Genomic DNA, 18,299 nt, shown 5'->3' with positions numbered 1-18,299 from the left:
GTGATCAGCGAGGAGAAAAACTACAATCGAAGAAAATGGCGTTTTAGTGTGCGCTTTAGAATGGAGGCCGACGGGATCGGCAAAACGTGATCCCGAATAATTCCGTTTCCGGTGGTGTTACAATGAAATGTGCCGTATAGAAAATTGAAAAAAGTTATTTTTTTTCGAAAAAAAGGAAAAAGCACCACAGCCCGTAGGCTACGGGATCGGCGCTTTACGGTTGGATTTATCGGCCCGTAGGTTACGGGCCTGGCGGTGGTAGTGTTAACACAGACACACACACACACACACACACACACACACACACACACACACACACACACACACACACACACACACACCCAACCCGAAATGAAAAAATGCACAGAATGAATGTTTATCAGAATAGTAGGATACATTAATTTAGGCTCCTTTGCGTCTTATAGCGCAGCTCAACTGCGGAAGGCAGAGGCTCACACACAGCCTGACCAAGGCAACTGCTTTTAGTTAGTCTACATACCTATTATTAAGAAAGATTGACATGTCAACGTGTTTGGGTATACATCTAGTGCGCACTGCTGTGCTGTCTCTTGAGCGTAACAGCCATGGACATGCATCCCCCGACCAACCCCCGGGCGGTACACAGTCACATACAATAGCATAAGGCTATGAGTTGGCCAGTTTCAGGAAAGGCACTATGTACTCAAGTTGGCTGTTATTGTTACGTTCCGATCCTTTCCCACCATTCTAATGGATTCCAGGGGTGTGTAAACATCTCTGAAGTAGCTCCATTTAGTTTCCTCTGAAGTGACGCAGTTATGGCCAAGTATTGCCCCCTTTGTGCAATAATCCCGAACCGAGCTACAATATTGTGACAACTGCCAGCTATAATCTAGTAGGCTACTGTAAGTTTACATCAATCATAGCCTCTTAAACCCAGATAAATGCGTAATGTGCGTCACCTACCCAAAAGAACAGACATACAAGCTATCAACGCACCACGTCATGGCGTGTCAACAGCTTACAGATCTGTTCTTTTGGGCAGCATAAACAATGAGGCGCGACGGAGTAAACAACACTAAGCATTTTGGAAACCAAATAAGCCTGTAAAGCCTGTAACATTACGTGGTCAACAACATAGACATGTAACTTGCTTTTAGCTTACTTTAATACAGTGAACATGAACGTAGCGTTTACCGTGTCTGTGGTGAAGTGTTGGACATTCACCCAGCTGGGTTTAACGAGACAGCAGCGCAAAATGAAAATCCAACGTTTCAAAAACGTGCTATCAGAGATGATCCGATCATCTTATAAAAAATGTAAGCATATGCCAAATTAACAGACAGACAGACAGACAGACAGACAGACAGACAGACAGACAGACAGACAGACAGACAGACAACTTCAAATTTAGAATAGACATTAAGGGTAGAAATTAGTGTGTAAACCCCGCCCCTCTTGATATGAAAGTTGAGTGTGTATCTAGGTTGATCATCATCACTGTCATCTGATTTGTCTCTTTGATCACCTAGTTCCTGCGTCTGTCATCAGACACTAAACCCTCCGTTGTCTACGACATGATGACAAGGGAAAGTGACGAAGATGATGGGTGGAGTTGGACACCCGGCATGGTGGTCTCTGTGGTGGGAGGAAAAGGCAGTGCAGAGGTCAAGGCCTGGGTTCAGGAGGTCATCAGACAGGGACTGGTAAAAGCCTTGGATAAAACAGGTTTGTGTGTGTGTGTGTGTGTGTGTGTGTGTGTGTGTGTGTGTGTGTGTGTGTGTGTGTGTGTGTGTGTGTGTGTGTGTGTGTGTGTGTGTGTGTGTGCGCGCGTGTGCGCGTGTGTGTGAGCGCACGTGTGTGTGCACGTGCGTGTCTGACTAACTGAAACAGGATAAACAAGTGAAATAGGAAGTGATGACACAAAGAAGTGAGCCGACAAATTGGAACTTGAACACTATAAAGTTGAAGCTGATAAATGGATTCTCTATCCTGAACTTCTTTGTGCCTGTGAGTTCTCTCTCCTGATTGGATTAAATTAGTATCCCAACCTGAAAATGTATTTTCTGTTTATTAAAGAGCTGGAGTGGAGAGACTTGGAGACCCTGTCACTGAACAAACACTCTAGTAATGATTACTATCACAATATAGAGATATTTAACATTGTTACTGAACAAACACTCTATAGTAATGATTGCTATCTCAATATAGAGCTATTTAACACTGCTACTGAACAAACACTTATTTTAACAAACAATATTGCACCTTTAAATATGTGTATGTCAGGATCCATATCTTATATTTATGACATATTATGACAAATGTGGACAAAGGTTCAGCCTGATCACAGCTCCATTGACTTCTATTATACAATTGAAGTTCAACATTTAAGTATCACAAGTGGAGAAAACAACTAGTGAAGCTACTTTATGGTCTGATGGCATCATGCATGATATCCAGTACAGACAGACAGACAGACAGACAGACAGACAGACAGTAACTTTCTACCCCCCCCACAAACCAAACCAACTATCTTCTAATAGTACATGACTAATGACAGAAATTGGTATGAAATGGTGAATATTAAATAATGTATTTCACATCATAATCCAGTTGATGAATTAAGTTATAATTGTCTTATATATAAAATCCCACATTTGAACTGAGATCATCAGGACATTTATAACAATCAACTTTCTCTCTCTGCCTCTGTCTTTGTCTTTCTCTCTCTCTCTCTTTCTACGACCAAAACACGTGCACGCACGCACGCACGCACGCACACACACATATCCAGGATTCAGCACCGGGATATTGACAGAAGGCTTTGATGAAGGCGTAGGGAGATGTGTAGGAGAGGCGGTGAGGGACTACAGCAGCGTCTTTGCGTTGGGCATCACTCCCTGGGGCTTTGTCCACAACAGACACCAGTTGGTCAACAAGGTATTGACACACAAACACTGTTTACAAGTTGTGTTTTCCTCCACCTAATTAATAATCTTTATGAAATTATCATTCTTGCAAACTCCACTATATAGCATCCTTAACTGTATTGTACAATACTGTACTGCATGTACTGATATTTAATGTTTGTTCATTAATATGTTACTGCCACTCTATAATAATAATAAACACTGAGATCACACATACAGAAATGTGTGAATTGTGTTATCATTGATTTTGATTCCATGAATTAGGAAGTTGCTTAGTATATATAGGACCCCTTTATGGCCCCCAACCCCATCTTAGACCAGAAACACCTAGATAACACACACTGTAAGATGTAATTCCTGTTATCTTCCATCTCAGGGCACAGATGTTGAGTACTCTGTTGAGAACACAACCAGTGACTCCCGTTGCCTGGACAAGAACCATGATTTCTTCCTGCTGGTGGATGATGGGAGTGAAGGTCACAGAGGAGGAGAGAAGAACTTCAGGGTCAAGTTAGAGGAACACTTCTCTACACAACACATCAGCGGTAAGAGATGGTGGACGTATACGATTGTTATGTCACTGGAATAAAAATAATCATGGTATTATTTACCATAACCAGATTAAAAGGTGACTTAAAAGCAGTAAAACACGAAGCAATGTAATCATTTAATTGATGTTGAACTGCTACAAGAAAGTGCTATGCAATAATAAAACATAGCATAGCACTATAATAAAACAATATTGATTATTTGATTAATCAAAAAAGGAATTGATTAATCAAATAATCAATATTGTTTTATTATCATTTATTACATTTATTAGTTCAATTAGCTGTTGCTCCACTTGTTTCTTTTTTTTTGCCAGACCCAAGGGGTCGGGCTTACATGAGGCTTTGTATCTGTTTTCTCCATACATGGGCATGGTCACTTTGTCCCCCGGCCCCAGCCAAAAAAGTCTGTCCCCCTTTCGTCCCCTTTCGTCACAAACTATTCATGACATAATAATGATGTCATGAATAAAGTGGTTTGTAGGTGTGTTACATACTAGGACTTCATTCTGGGTCTGGCAGAACCAGGTCTCCTGGTCTTTTTTAAACAAGGTCAATAAAAGTATCAACCTGTATGAATGAGGAATATTATAATAAATATATTATATTATTATTATATTATATTATTATAAATATTATTTATATTTTCTGATTGTTTGTTGGAGATTCTCCTGGCTGCGAAAATGTAAATGTGAATGTATGGCTGCAACAAACAATTAATCTGTCCATTATTTTCCTCTATTATTCATTAAATAATGATCCTGGTGGTTATGGTTAAATATGTGTTTCCCATTGTCCAAATGTGAGCACATAATGTCTTTGTCCACAACAGAAAGATATGAATTTGAATGTCATAGCAAACTGTGACATTTAAAAGCTGTAATCAGAGAACTTTGAGGGTGTTTTTTATTATTATAAAATGTTTTTTTTTTTTTTTTTTCTTCACTTAAATTTTATTAAGTTTTCAAGAACAAAACACATAAAACCAAAAGACAAACAATAGACATCACATATGTTGCCAAACATCATCTTATATAATAATAAAATAAAATAGGAGGGCACAGGTGCTGTTCAATGTTAATAAACGATAGCACATAAACTGTAAATTTTTTGTTCAAAAGGTTTTAGCTCGTTCAATTCTTACAACAACCATTTTCATTTATATCATCTCACACATAGTACCTTCTCCCTCGATCGTCAGAAAAAAAAAAAAAACATATATACACATATATGAATATATATATATTTAAGAAGTCATGCGTTGTGTATATACAGTACATGAGTATGTATGTCATGGGTTAAGTACTGTAACAAGACCAAAAACATATATTTATTTGAAATAACTATCCTATTCCCTAGACCTCTTGTCGCTCATAATCAATCAATTTCCCCCATTTGTTCTCAAATATCTCTTTCTTCATCCTCAAGTTAGCAGTCATCCTCTCAGAGACTACCTGAAACCAATCTTCCGCAGATGGAGATTCCGATCTCTGTCACTTCCTGAAATTTCCTCTGGTAAGTCTCCCAGGTACAGCAATAGACAGGACTTTAATATTTGTATACCTAGAATCTCCTGTTATTATAAAATGTTTTAATTGTGAAAAGAATATATCCCATGCTGCGTTCACACTGGCAGAAACATTGTGGTATTCAATTAATCATCAAGACATACAGGGGTGAGGGGGTGAGTTATGATTTAATAATATTCATATTTCCCTACAGGCAGCAGCAGCATTAACATATCTGTCCTCAACATGCTCATATCAGGAGAATCATCCATGCTGGAGGTACAATCAATACCTAATACAATATTCATGCATTCAATATCATTTACTTTACAATGATTGTATACAATATAACTTGACTTTTATGAGCCAGGAGCATTATAGGAGTATTACTTTCATTATACCTGATTATGTATTATTATCATAGCTACAGGAATTTAGCTAACAGCTCCAGATTTTGGGTCTGTGCTATTCTACATATTGTCGCTGTCGGGCAGAAACAATCTCCATGTTTCAACTTGTTTATTGTCTTTAATAAATCAGTGCTATTGAACACCCTTTACATCTCTGTGTGGATTTTACAAATATTGAACCAATGAAAAGTATTAAAAAGCTCTTCTGACTAAACCTCCTAACTCCATTGGATCCTCAAACTGTCAAACTCTGTCAAACTCTGTTTTTTTTCCCGTCTGATATTTGGGTAAAGTGATGATAATATAAGGACACATTCAAGTATTCATATAATAGGTCCTCAGTAATGCTCATTTTAATGTGATACTATTTCTGTCTACTCACTCTGTGTCTCAGAGGACAGTTCAGAAAACTGCCTACCAGTGACATCATCGATGGGGACTCCAAGCTAATAGAAACTGCAGGCTTTCTATTCCTGAAAGTTAGCATGCTATATAGTCCATGAGCCAGACAAGATTTCATTATCAAAAGAGTGGGCAAAACCATACCTATATTAAATTGTTTATAGGGTCAAAACGAGTAAATAAATATGTGATAACCTTTCCACAGGAGCAGCTTTTTCATGGTTATCACACATTTAGTTATTTTCCCCATACGTACATGACAGGTGAAAAAATGACAACATTTTAAAAAGAGTTATCATAATGAAACTTCCTGAGTTGATTACTTACATGAAGACAATGATTTATCGTATTACAAGTTTTCTGAAATTGTATATTTCAATATGAAAATTAGGCATTACGAAAATATGCCCGAATTTGTATAACTTTCCAGAATCAACATTGGAACATTGGACAAAGCCAGAGTGAACATTCATATTTCATTTTGTTAAGATGTTGGAGTCAAAGGTTTTTAACGAGGGAATATTCAATATCTGGCTCAATTTTGGGGCTCTGGCTCATGGACTAAATGCCTAATTTGCATATTTAAATATACAATTTCAGAAAACTTGTAATACGATAAATCATTGTCTTCATGCAAGTAATCAACTCAGGAAGTTTCATTATGATAACTCTTTTTTAAATTTTGTCATTTTTTCACCTGTCATGTACGTATGGGGAAAATAACAAAATGTGTGATAACTATGAAAAAGCTGCTCCTGTGGAAAGGTTATCACATATTTATTTACTCGTATTGACCCTATAAACAATTTAATATAGGTTTGGTTTTGCCCACTCTTTCGATAATCAATTTTGGGGCTCTGGCTCATGGACTAATAAGAGAAGCCATTGTTCTTGATTTATTTATTTTTTTAAAAGCCTGCCAAATGATGATTTCACTGGTAGGCAGGTTTCTGAACTGTCCACAGCCCTCCTCTGAGACACAGAGCGAGTAGGAAAAAATATATACCATTTTATCATGAGCATTAGTGAGGACGAATTATATGAAGATAGGTTGAAAATGGGTGAAGTCGTCCTTTAATAAATTGTATGTAAAGCAATAAGAGCCAGGCTGTGAAAGTACAATATATTATACAATAATTTGCTGTCTGTCTGTGTCTCTGTCTCTGTCTCTGTCTCTGTCTCTCTCTCTCTCTCTCTCTCTCTCTCTCTCCTCCTCTCTCTCTCTCTCTCTCTCTCTCTCTCTCTCTCTCTCTCTCTCTCTCTCTCTCTCTCTCTCTCTCTCTCTCTCTCTCTCTCTCTCTCTCTCTCTCTCTCTCTCTCTCTCTCTCTCTCTCTCTCTCTCTCTCTCTCTCTCTCTCTCTCTCTCTCTCTCTCTCTCTCTCTCTCTCTCTCTCTCTCATATATATCTTCATCAGAGGGTAAATGTGTCTTTGAAGAAATACACACCCTGGTTGGTGCTGGCAGGTTCAGGAGGTGTGGCTGACCTCTTGAGTGACATCTTGGAGAACCAATCACCTGCCTCTGCTGGTGATGATGTTGTTAGAGTGACAGAAGTGATCAGGAAACACTTCCCTTCTGAAGCCGTGACAGATCAACTTGTTGAACAGGTAAGAGCAGTGATTGGTTCACAGTGGGAAGGGGTTATCATGCACCCCCCGGAAATATACTTCTAATCAGTGTTTTCTGATTGGAAAACATGTGCTGAAAATGATGAGCTATGTTAAAAAGTTGTCAAAATGTCCTATCTACCATTTTTATGCAAATTAGTGCTGCCATAATCAAGAATCTATTTTCACTATATCTCAGCCAATATTGCAATTAACAAATAAGATATCCAGACCTATGTTTTGAGGGTCAAGGATCACAATGAAACTATGCTTAAAGTGATTACATTTACCTGTGGCATGCTGGTATGCAAATCAGTGCTGCCATTACGATATAATCACATTTGTACCAATTATTATTATGCCAATGTTTTTAGCATTTAAAATAAATTCTTACCAATAACCTTTTTCACCAATGTGTTCATAAAGATATCTACTAACCCCTGTCAATTAATTAACTTTGGGGTAGCGATACATTTTCATTATTGGGGTTCCTAGAAAGTCAAATGGAAATGGCTATAATGTAACATTAACTTCTTAAAAGTCCTATATATAAGTTTGTGATGTCCAGAAATTAATATGCTACCATGGTGCAGTCATGCAACCTTTCCTCATCAGCTTAATTTGCATACATTATGCAAAAACAATTTGGTCTCATGTTCACTTATGTGGTAGGTCGACTTAATGCTATCACGCGAGTGTTAAAGGTAGGGTAAGTGATATTTTTGGGTTAAAACAAAAAGTATTTTGTTTAAAGGTTAAAGCACTATATTCTGATAGTAATCATTGCTATAGAGTGTTTGTTCAGTAACAGGAGTCTCCCCGTCTCTCCAGCTCTTTAATAAACAGAAAATACATTTTCCGGTAGGTGTCAAAATCTCAGCCAATCAGGAGAAAGTTCCATTTTTAAGCTTCATTTTTATAGTGGTCCAGTTCCAATTTTGCCTGCTCATTTCTTAGTGTCATCACTTCCAATTTCACTTGTTTAATCTATATCCTGATTGAGTTCTCTATCCTGATTGGATAAAATTGGAAATGAAACTGAAACTGAAACGAAAATGCATTTTCGGTTTTATAAAGAGCTGGAGAGACAAGGAGACTCCTGTTACTGAACAAACACTCTATAGCAATGAGTACTATCAGAATATAGAGCTATTTAACACTTATTTTAACCAAAGAAAATCACTTACCCTACCTTTAAAGGGATAGTTTATTTGAGGAGAAATGTATTATTTGAACTACTTATCCAGAGTCAGACAAGGTCATGGATGTTTTTGTATGTCTCTGTTTTCTGTTTGAATGTATGTTGAATGGTTAAGTTAGCTAGGTTATCTTAATTCCTGGACTGGTCTGTAGCAGTTCCTCTAAAACATATGGAAAATACTGTCAGCATACCAGGCCATCATGAGTTTATCTGACTCTGTTTAATTACAGTGAAAAAATATATATAATTCCTCCCACAACCCACATTGTCTCTCTGCCTGTGGCTGTTGGCTCAGTGAGGCGTGCTTCAGAATCCCACCGCACTCGCTCCGGAGGCCGCGCCCCTTGAACCCTAACACGTGACAGCGCGTCCACACTGCGTCCAAACACGCCCTGCACTGTTGCTATGAGAAAAGGCCATATATCTACCAATCTATAGCTATCGTGCGACGCAATTATTATATTTACACTTACTTATATTACATAAACGTCAGCTCGGCTGCCCTTAATTCTTTTAGATTGCCTTTTAAAACACAATTTTGTTTGCTGCTGCCTTTAACAGTTATTATTTCCCCCCTTTCTCTTCTGGCCGATTTTCCTATGAATGGAAGTTTAGTTTAACTGTTTACTGTAACTGCACATATTTTTATTTTCGATTTCTACTCGTTTATTTTTTGTAGGAAAGGACCCCAAAGGAAACAAGCCATGGTGCTTTCTTGGGTTTAAAATCCTCAATAGCAGACCTTTTATTGAACTGTACTTTTCTCTGCTTGTCTTTGATATCAATATTCAATCAATACATTGTAGGATAATAATAAGTATGTCTATATGCCACCCAACTTGAACTTAATATAATGTAGTATGTAGCCTATATTTTATCATCTTGCTATTGCAGCTATTGTTGAGTTTAAAAATAATACAAAAACATAGATAGATAGATAGATAGATAGATAGATAGATAGATAGATAGATAGATAGATAGATAGATAGATAGATAGATAGATAGATAGATAGATAGATAGATAGATAGATAGATAGATAGATAGAATAAAAACATACATGCATGCATGTATACAGTTAAAAAAGAACTACAAGTTCTACAAGTGAATGCATAGAGGTGAATTCTGGGCCATCTTTCTGCTATTGCAGAGCTTGTTATTGAAGGGATAAGGATAAGGATAAGGATAAGGATACTTGAAGTACTTCAATGAATGAAGTACAAGTACCATGCTAAGGTGCTTCATCATCGTCTTCTGGGTCATTATTCTGCTATTGCAGCTATTGCTATCTTTCTATCTATTTTTGTTAGATAAGTAAGTGTAAATATAATAATTGCATCGCGTCTTCGCCTTGATATATAACTGCGTTAGCCTGTTCTCATAGCAAACACTCAGGATGGCGTGCGGGCGTGTTTGGACACATCTGTCCGATGACATTTGTTGCATCCGCTGTGTAGTGCCAAACAGAGCAGGAAATACATTACACTTTATATGTATTGTTAAACTAAATGCCATCAGAATATCACAAAGTCTTACAAGTTCCTGTTTTGCAAAAATGTCTAATTTGCCCATCCTGTGACCTTTGACCTTGACCCTCAGGTTCAGAGCATCTACCAGAACAGGGAGCTGATAACATTCTACCATGAAGAGCAGGGGAGACTAGAAGACTTTGATACAGTCATGATCAAAGCCCTGATGCCAGGTACAATATAGAACAATAATTAATATTCTAAAAACAATGTGGGCTACAGCACATTATGATGTTCATTTAACATGCTGTGTGTGTGTGCGTGTGCGTGTGCGTGTGCGTGTGTGTGCGCGCGCGTGTGTGTGTTTCAGCCAGTAAGCGTTGTGCATCAGGTAATACCTTCCCTTACAGTAAGGAGCTGAGTCTAGCAATGAGATGGAACAGAGTGGACTTTGCCAGCAGTGAGCTCTTCAATGATGACATCCTGACTTATGGCGTCCTGGAGGAACTCTACAGTACAGTGGATAAAGACACACTGGTCTACAAGATGCTACTGGAACGCCTGGAGGAGCGACTGGGAACCTCAGACCGTGACTCTCTGAAAGAGATCAGCCTGTTTGAGGTGGGTTGAGTGAAATCTATATTATGACCCTTGATGGATTAGTGGTTCTGAAGAGATGACCTTAACTTACTTACTGTAATGTTGGGGGGGGGGGGGGCAGGTAAACTCACAGTGCAATCTACTTGTAATGTAAATCAAATGTGTAATTCTTTGGTCAATAATATGATCTTGAAATTATCTGTTGACAATATGGGCAGAAACCTTGTATGGCCAACACTGTTACCTTTATGGTAATCTCTCAAGAACAGATTCAGAGCTGCTTGCTCAAATGCAAAAGTGAAAAACACTGGGGGCGCTGTTTTTCCTTTTTTTTAACCTGGGATCCCAGATTGCCTTTCAGGAAATTGAGAAAATAACCTGTGTTCCAATTGGCTACAATGTAGTTATTATTTAGTCACAAGCCCTTTTCATTTTTTCATTGGTTCAATATTTATGAAACCCACTCAACCATTTTCACTTTCATAACTTAATTGCAAAGATAGCAGATCTGCAATCTCACTTGTAGATCTTGTAGAGCTTGTAGATCGGCAAAGCCGCTTGATTTGAGAGGATATTTGGGTTTGATGATGATGAGGCTGATGATGGAGGTTTGTCTTATGCTCTGTCTCTCCAGGTGTCAGGTGTCTTGAAGAAGTTAATGGGTGATGTGAAGCCTTTCTACTTCACTGCCCTGGGTCTAGAAGACATCACTTCTGACAAGAAGGCTCTGGAGGTATTCTTCTGAATATACTACTATTATGTTCTTTCATCTAATCTTTAAATAGTCAGCCTCTACTGTGCTGCAATATTTAAAGGATATGTTACTTTGTTACCCTATCAAATCAAACTGGTTTCTTCAGTTAAATCATCAATATAAGTTAAACAAATAATAAACCTGGATCCATGAACAGAGAACAACACAACATTAGAATCAAACCAAAACTAGAAAAAGTGCTCCTCGGAGGACAGGTCTCCGCCAAGTCAGGTAGAATCGGCCTCCTGGTGGCGCTATAACAGGCCCATGTGAAACATTTGGGGCAGAGGTTCGGAATTGGCGTCCAGGGACTGTGTGTGCAAAGTTTCGCTGTGATCAGGCCAACGGTGCCGGAGATTAGCTGTTCACAGACGGAAGGACGGACGGACAGGGTGCAAAACATACTCTCTCGCCATGCCTTCGGCCTGGCGGAGACAACAACACCACACACAATCAATGGGATGGGTCATCACATGTCTGAGGTGGGTGGGTCCTTGGGTACCTTCAGGCTGCTCAGTGACATCATTGAAGGTAGGCTTGTTTCCCTGCCCCCGTCCCTGGTTTTTGGGTGTTTTGGTGATTGGAAGCAAGCTCATAGAATAATAATAATCTAAATAGAGCGTACTATCTATGCTCTTCCATGACAAATCATAAATAAGAAATAATGTTCACAATTTTCAGTTTTCTCAGATAATTCAGTAGAAGCACAATTAAGTGCTTCTACTGAATTGTGAAATGTGAGGGCGGTGTACTATTTGGCCCTCACACTCACACCTACGTTGCACCTCAGATCCGACCGATATGTCATAGTGTCGGAGGCTTTGTCAGAGTACCTGTTGTACCCGTCTGTCTGTGTCCCTTTTGTGACTATACTGTATTATGGAGATCACTGTGTCTGTCTGTCAACCTGTGTCCCTTTTATGCCCATATATGGGCATATCGGTTGGATGGCGGTTCTGGACAACTGGATATCTATATGCCTATATATGGACACATTGGTCGGATCTGTGACTCTGGACAACCGGATCTCCATTTATGCCTATTTATGGCCGTATCGGGTTTGTTTATAATTATGTCTGAGTCCGAGTTATGTGGCCGTGGTCCGCCCGTCCGCCGGCCCTCCCATAAGCCAATTTTAATATACATTTTAATATAGGATGGGCCTCTGGGACAAGTTTTTATTCTCTAGGTCTTGATTGAAGGACTAACACTATATCAAACTCTGTAAGAATGTATCTGAATACAACCCTAATTTAAAACAATCCCAGATTGGTCCTGGCATTTGGCATTTTGTTTTAAAATACAAAAGGACTATGCTTTTTTTGTCAGGGTTGGTATGGTCGATATCTCCCTTTTCCTCTTCATAGTCCTTTTCTTCCCTCCTTCTCAGCATGCCAAAGAGCTGCTGAAAGGAGAACGGTCATACAGGAACAAGCCCTGTAAATCCCCCTGGACTCATCTCTTTATCTGGGCTGTCCTACAGAACAACAGTGACATGGCTGTCTTCTTCTGGGAGAAGGTAAAACACCAGAGAACGCTCAGAGAAGGCTGAAGGATTTTTTATTTACATGTACATGGTGTGTAGCGTGTCTATAACCAGCCCTCTGTCACCGTGTATCTCTATCCCTCTGTCCCTCTGTCCATCTGTCTGTATCTGTCCCGCTGTCTCTCTGTCCATCTGTCTCTATCCATCTCCCAGGCAGAGGAGTCAGTGCTGAACGCTCTCAGTGCTTGTAAGATGCTTAGAGAGATGTCTGTTGAGATGTCGAAGGGGGCATATGGGACAAAGACGCGACTTTCCACGAAAGAGCTGGCACAGAAGTTTGAGAACCTGGCACATGGTGAGACCTTGAATAATCATCAAACTGAAGTTTTTAAGTTGTGCCTCTCTCTCTCTGGGGTCCTTTGTACTCAATTAATCAAAACATGATGACAGACAAATATACACTATATGCAAAAACCCATCGGGTAGGCTTTGACTTTTTACAGGGGCCAGCTCTGAATTGCAGCCACCTGTAGGTGCTCTTTTAGAGCGGTTTTGAAGGAGAGTAAGGATTCACACTTTTTATGACTGTTGGTAGGGAATTCCACATTTTGGTGGCATAGCAGTAGAACAAATTTAACCCCTTGTTTGAACCAAATCTGGATTGAACGTGATTTGTGGAGCTCCCTCTGGTTGTGGACGTCTTTGACATTTTTGAAGTAGTTTGACAGGTACATGGGTGTCTTTGTGGTTGTTACGCCCCGGCCTAGTCAGTCAATCTAAGCCAAAAAAGGCCCAACCCAAAATAAATTGCAATAGTAATGTGATATAGTTTGTATTGGTCCTCCTAATACATCATATATTAAAAGTTGTGCTTCATGGATTTACTTTTTTCAAGGTCAAAAGCAACATTTTGGTTTTAAAGCAGTGCGGTCTTGCTCAAATGGCGTTAAATATTTTTTTATCCGACATATTTGGTGTGTATTCTTGAGTTTGGTGGGTCAATCTTTCCAATAAAACACGTTTTGAGAGGATATTTGAATGTCTGATGCCTGTATTTGGGGTAACAGTACCCCAACACCCATTTGGCACTTACAGTTCGTGCCACACCGCTCATATGGGAGTAAAATGATCTAAACCTGGTATAAATTGTTCCTTATAGACATGTTTAAAAATATATAAGAAGTAAAAGTGTGTCCCCGCAGAGGTCAGGTTGTGAAACTGCAACTATTGAAACTGTAACAGGCTCAAATGACAGCCAAGTAGTCTTGATTTATTACACAAGTCTTGGAATAAATAGCTAGAAATAGAAATTTCTTCACCAATGTGTTTTTGCAAAAAGGTTGAGATTCAACTGCCCTAGGGGAACCCATGACAGCTACTGAAATGTGGGGTAGCCACGACCTTCAACCAAAATCAAAATAGTTGAATTCTGCTTTAAGTAGCATGTGAGCGGTCTAATCATTGAAAAATTAACAATGGAGCACACTGGAGCACAGGCTCCCCCACCTTTTGATTTGGGGGAGAAAGGCTACCCATCAAATGTACATACAATGCTTTTTAAAATATGTTACTTTATGTACCTTCCAGTGACCTGTAATGGAAAAGATAGTTTAGTTTAAGTTTGTACATCGGCATAATAATAACCACTTTCATTCGCTGCCTGTTAGAAAAATGGTTGCGCCTGTGAGCCCGGTGATCCTAACTCGGCTGTTGGACATCTGGGTCTATTATATGGTAAAATTTTCAGGCTCATGGGCTCCTGCACCTAATAATTTACAAATTAAGCTCTGCAAATAGGCTATTACTACAAAATATGTTTGTCTTACCTTCCTAGATTTAGAGGGATAGTTTAGTATTATTTTGATTTGTATTTTGTTGTTACATGGGACATGATATGAGTGTAAATGTGATTCAAAATGTATTTTCAAAAGGTATATTTAACACTGTGGCATTCACAAAAACATAGTTTTTAATCATGTTTGCTAACTGCCCGACAGCTTTTTTCCACAGTTTTTCCCCCCTCTTTTTTTAAATAAATTTAGAGTAGCCAATAATTTTTTCTCCCCAATTTAGTCGTTATGCCGATTAATTCCTCCCCACACACATTTCTGTGTTGTCACTGCTGTCGTATCCTACTGACTCACCTGCCAGTGAGGAGCCCCCACCAGGAGGACGTAGAGCCTTTTTCCTACTCCTCCTGCCTAACACTCCCTGCTGACAGGTGCCGCCCCAGTCCCAGTGGCGTAACGGAGGGGCAGCAAGTGCTGCGGTGCCGGGGGGCCGCCTGCGCTGATACAAATATTTTTACAGCAAAAAAAAAGAAAAAAGTTGATTTATATTGGTCAAATAGACCCGAATTAGACCCGAATTAGACCGAATTAGCGCACGCGCGCAGGTTGTGCACGCACATGCACGCGCGCGCGTGCATGTACGTGGGCCTCACGTGAAACTCCCGCGGGGAGGCCCCGCGATTCTGCGTTACGCCACTGCCCAGTCCGTAGCAGTATGTGTAATGACGATATCACCCTCCCCGCCCGGCTGCCCTCCCCCCGAACACGGGGCAATTGTGTTCGTGTGTAGACGCTCGACAAAGCCGGATGCACCAAGGTGGATTTGAACCCACAACCTCTGTGGTGGTGGGCAGTGACTTTACCACTGCGCCACCCTAGCACCCATCCCTACACACACAGATCTTTAACCCATGAACATTATAACAACAATACAGAACGCTGGTGTTTGGAGGCTGGCTAGGAGGAAGACATTCGAATGCTGGTACCACTCAGCTTTATAGTTGAGCTCATCGTCACAGGAGCCAATCACCTATTAGTTACTCAGTCACCACTCAGTCACCATTAACACCAGCTGGTACTCAATCAGTCACTCCTCACCACTCATTCACAAACACACCAATGAGGGGGAAAACATCAGCATACACAGGGTAACACCACATAGGGGAATACATATATGACCCTAGGATCTTGTAGATCAGGCCCATTGCAAGTTGCTGTACCCTACCTCTACCATGAGCCATCCCACCCTAGCAAATTGAGCGGGGGTTAGATGAGTTGTAGGTGTGAGGCCAAGCAGTAGCCCGACAAGTTTGTTTTGGGATGTCTGGAGCCTTGTTTTAAGGCCTTTGTGGTGCTATGGTACCAAGAGGTGCACGCATAGTCGAAGTGACATTACATAATGCTTTTATTGTGTGTGGTATTTTTCACCTCAGATGTGTTGGGTTCATGTTGCCAGAGCGATGAGGAGAAGTCCTTCAAGTTGCTCAGCACAGAGTCTCCAGTCTACGGAACAAACTGCTTCCAGATGGCCAAAGCTGTTGAATCACTCCTCTTCTACAACCATGATGGATTAGAGGTTTGTCCATCCCTGATGGGAGCTTATCTATGTTCCCCAGGCTCTATGTTCCCCACTTACACCCGCAAAAAAGGTTCTCTGTTCCCCAATTACCCCCTCAAAAAAGGTTCTATGCTACCCACTTAACCAAAAAAGGTTCTATGTTCCCCGCGTTCTATGTTTCCCCACTCAATTAAAAAAAGGTTCTATGTTCCCCGTTTACCTTAACAAAGGTTCTATGCTGCCTGTTTTTTGGGGGTTTTTTTATCCCTCAATTTTTGTAATCCTCTTTTTTTCACCCGGTGCCAATTTTCTAAGTGATCCTGGGCACTACACTCCCCCTACCAGCCTAGGGAGCCCAGGGCCAAGCTCATGCCTCCCTCAATGCATGAGAGCCAACTGACCTTCTTGTCACCTGACAGGGGGGAGTTTCCCTGGTTGGACGTAGCGCGTGGAAGGAACACGTTATTCCAACCAGTTCCCTTCCCCTCCATCAGGTGCCCCGGCTGACCAGGGGGAGGCAGTATAGTGACCAGGATTACTACATGTCTTTGTGAGGGTATTAACTACCCTAGGAGACACGGGGAGAACATGCAAACTCCACACAGAGTAGGCCCTTTCGCCAACCCCACCTAGGGTATGGGCGATGGTGACGCGGAGGAGAAGACACGTCCCAAGCACCCACAGCGTCCCCGGCGGGAATCGAACCCAGGACCTTCTAGCTGTGAGGCGACAGCGCTATCGACTGCGCCACCGTGCCCCCTAGCTATGGGGGCTCCCTGTTACCACAAAAACTTTCTATGTTCCCTGCTCAACAAACAAAAGGTTCTATGTTCCCTATTTACCCTAAACAAAAGGTTCTAGGTTCCCCGTTTACATCTCTTAACACACACAACGGAACATAATGGGGAGAAATTACTATCAGAAACTTACGCTAAAGGGCCCCGCCCCCTTTCCCCCGGCAGCCACCTTAGTGGTATAGATCACCTCTAGGCAGAGAGCCTGCAGCATAAGCCTTTTTCTACCTGACTGCGAGCCGCTCCCTCCTGACTCCTCCTAACTCCTACTGACTCCTCCTGACTCCTCCTAACTCGTACTGACTCCTCCTGACTCCTCCTAACTCCTACTGACTCCTCCTGACTCCTACTGACTCCTCCTAACTTCTACTGACTCCTCCTGACTCCCACTAACTCCCACTAACTCCTCCTGACTCCTCCTGACTCCTATTGACTCCTCCTAACTCCTACTGACTCCTCCTGACTCCTCCTAACTCCCACTGACTCCTCCTGACTCCTCCTGACTCCTACTGACTCCTCCTAACTCCTACTGACTCCAACTGACTCCTCCGGACTCCTGCTGACTCCTACTGACTCCTCCTAACTCCTACTGACTCCTCTTAAGTCCTACTGACTCCTACTCCGAGTCAGGAGGAGTCGAGACTGCCCCTTAGCTTTATTATATCCTTTCCAGAAGTTTTTTTTTCTTTGTTCTGAAAATCCACCATGACAACACTGTGATAATGTGATTATTATATAGTTTTGTGATAAAAATGCAAATGTTGATATCGATATCTATATACTAGAGATATATCAATATATCGATATATATTGATATCTATAGTTGGCCAAAAGCCAGCTAGAGATAAAGAACAGAATAATGATTGCTGAATATTTTGAGACAAAAATAAGGGTCTACAGGTGTGCTCATTCTATGACAGAATTACATTAATACATAAAAGGTCATATGATTTAACATTTAAAAAAATCCCCCGCTAAATAATGGACAATATTCAAATGAAAAGGCTATTATGAAAATGTCTCCAGGTGTGCTCATTCAATGACCGAATCAAAAAGGTAAAGAAAATGCATTCCTTTTCATTAGCTTTTTCATTCTGTCATAGAATGAGCACACCTGGAGATGAAATGTAAATGCTATACATTCATTTGTGTCTCAAAAATGTGTTTAATAGCTCAAGATTAAAAAGCATTAGCCTTATTTAATTTACATTTTCAAAATAGCCTTTTCATTTGAGAATTGTCCATTATTTAGCAGGACATTTTAA

The 18,299-nt window shown here is 40.4% G+C and overlaps 1 protein-coding gene across 1 annotated transcript in view; it reads left to right on the top strand.

Annotated features, from left to right (window-relative positions):
• The first annotated feature begins 2,762 nt into the window (after nt 1–2,762).
• Nucleotides 2,763–18,299, top strand: part of LOC308104949 (transient receptor potential cation channel subfamily M member 5-like) — a 97,739-nt gene continuing 82,202 nt past the window's right edge. Inside the window, exons 1-3 of the mRNA XM_080455588.1 lie at nt 2,763–2,919; nt 3,286–3,454; nt 5,180–5,244. Of these exons, the coding sequence (XP_080311714.1) occupies nt 5,212–5,244 (33 nt within the window). The 5' untranslated portion in view covers nt 2,763–2,919; nt 3,286–3,454; nt 5,180–5,211. The remainder of the gene's footprint in view (nt 2,920–3,285; nt 3,455–5,179; nt 5,245–18,299) is intronic.

This window comes from Gymnoscopelus braueri, assembly GCF_963280865.1.
Source record: "Gymnoscopelus braueri genome assembly, chromosome: 17".
NCBI lineage: Eukaryota > Metazoa > Chordata > Actinopteri > Myctophiformes > Myctophidae > Gymnoscopelus > Gymnoscopelus braueri.
The sequence above is the reverse complement of the archived record's forward strand: the minus strand, read 5'-3'. Positions and strand labels throughout refer to the sequence as shown.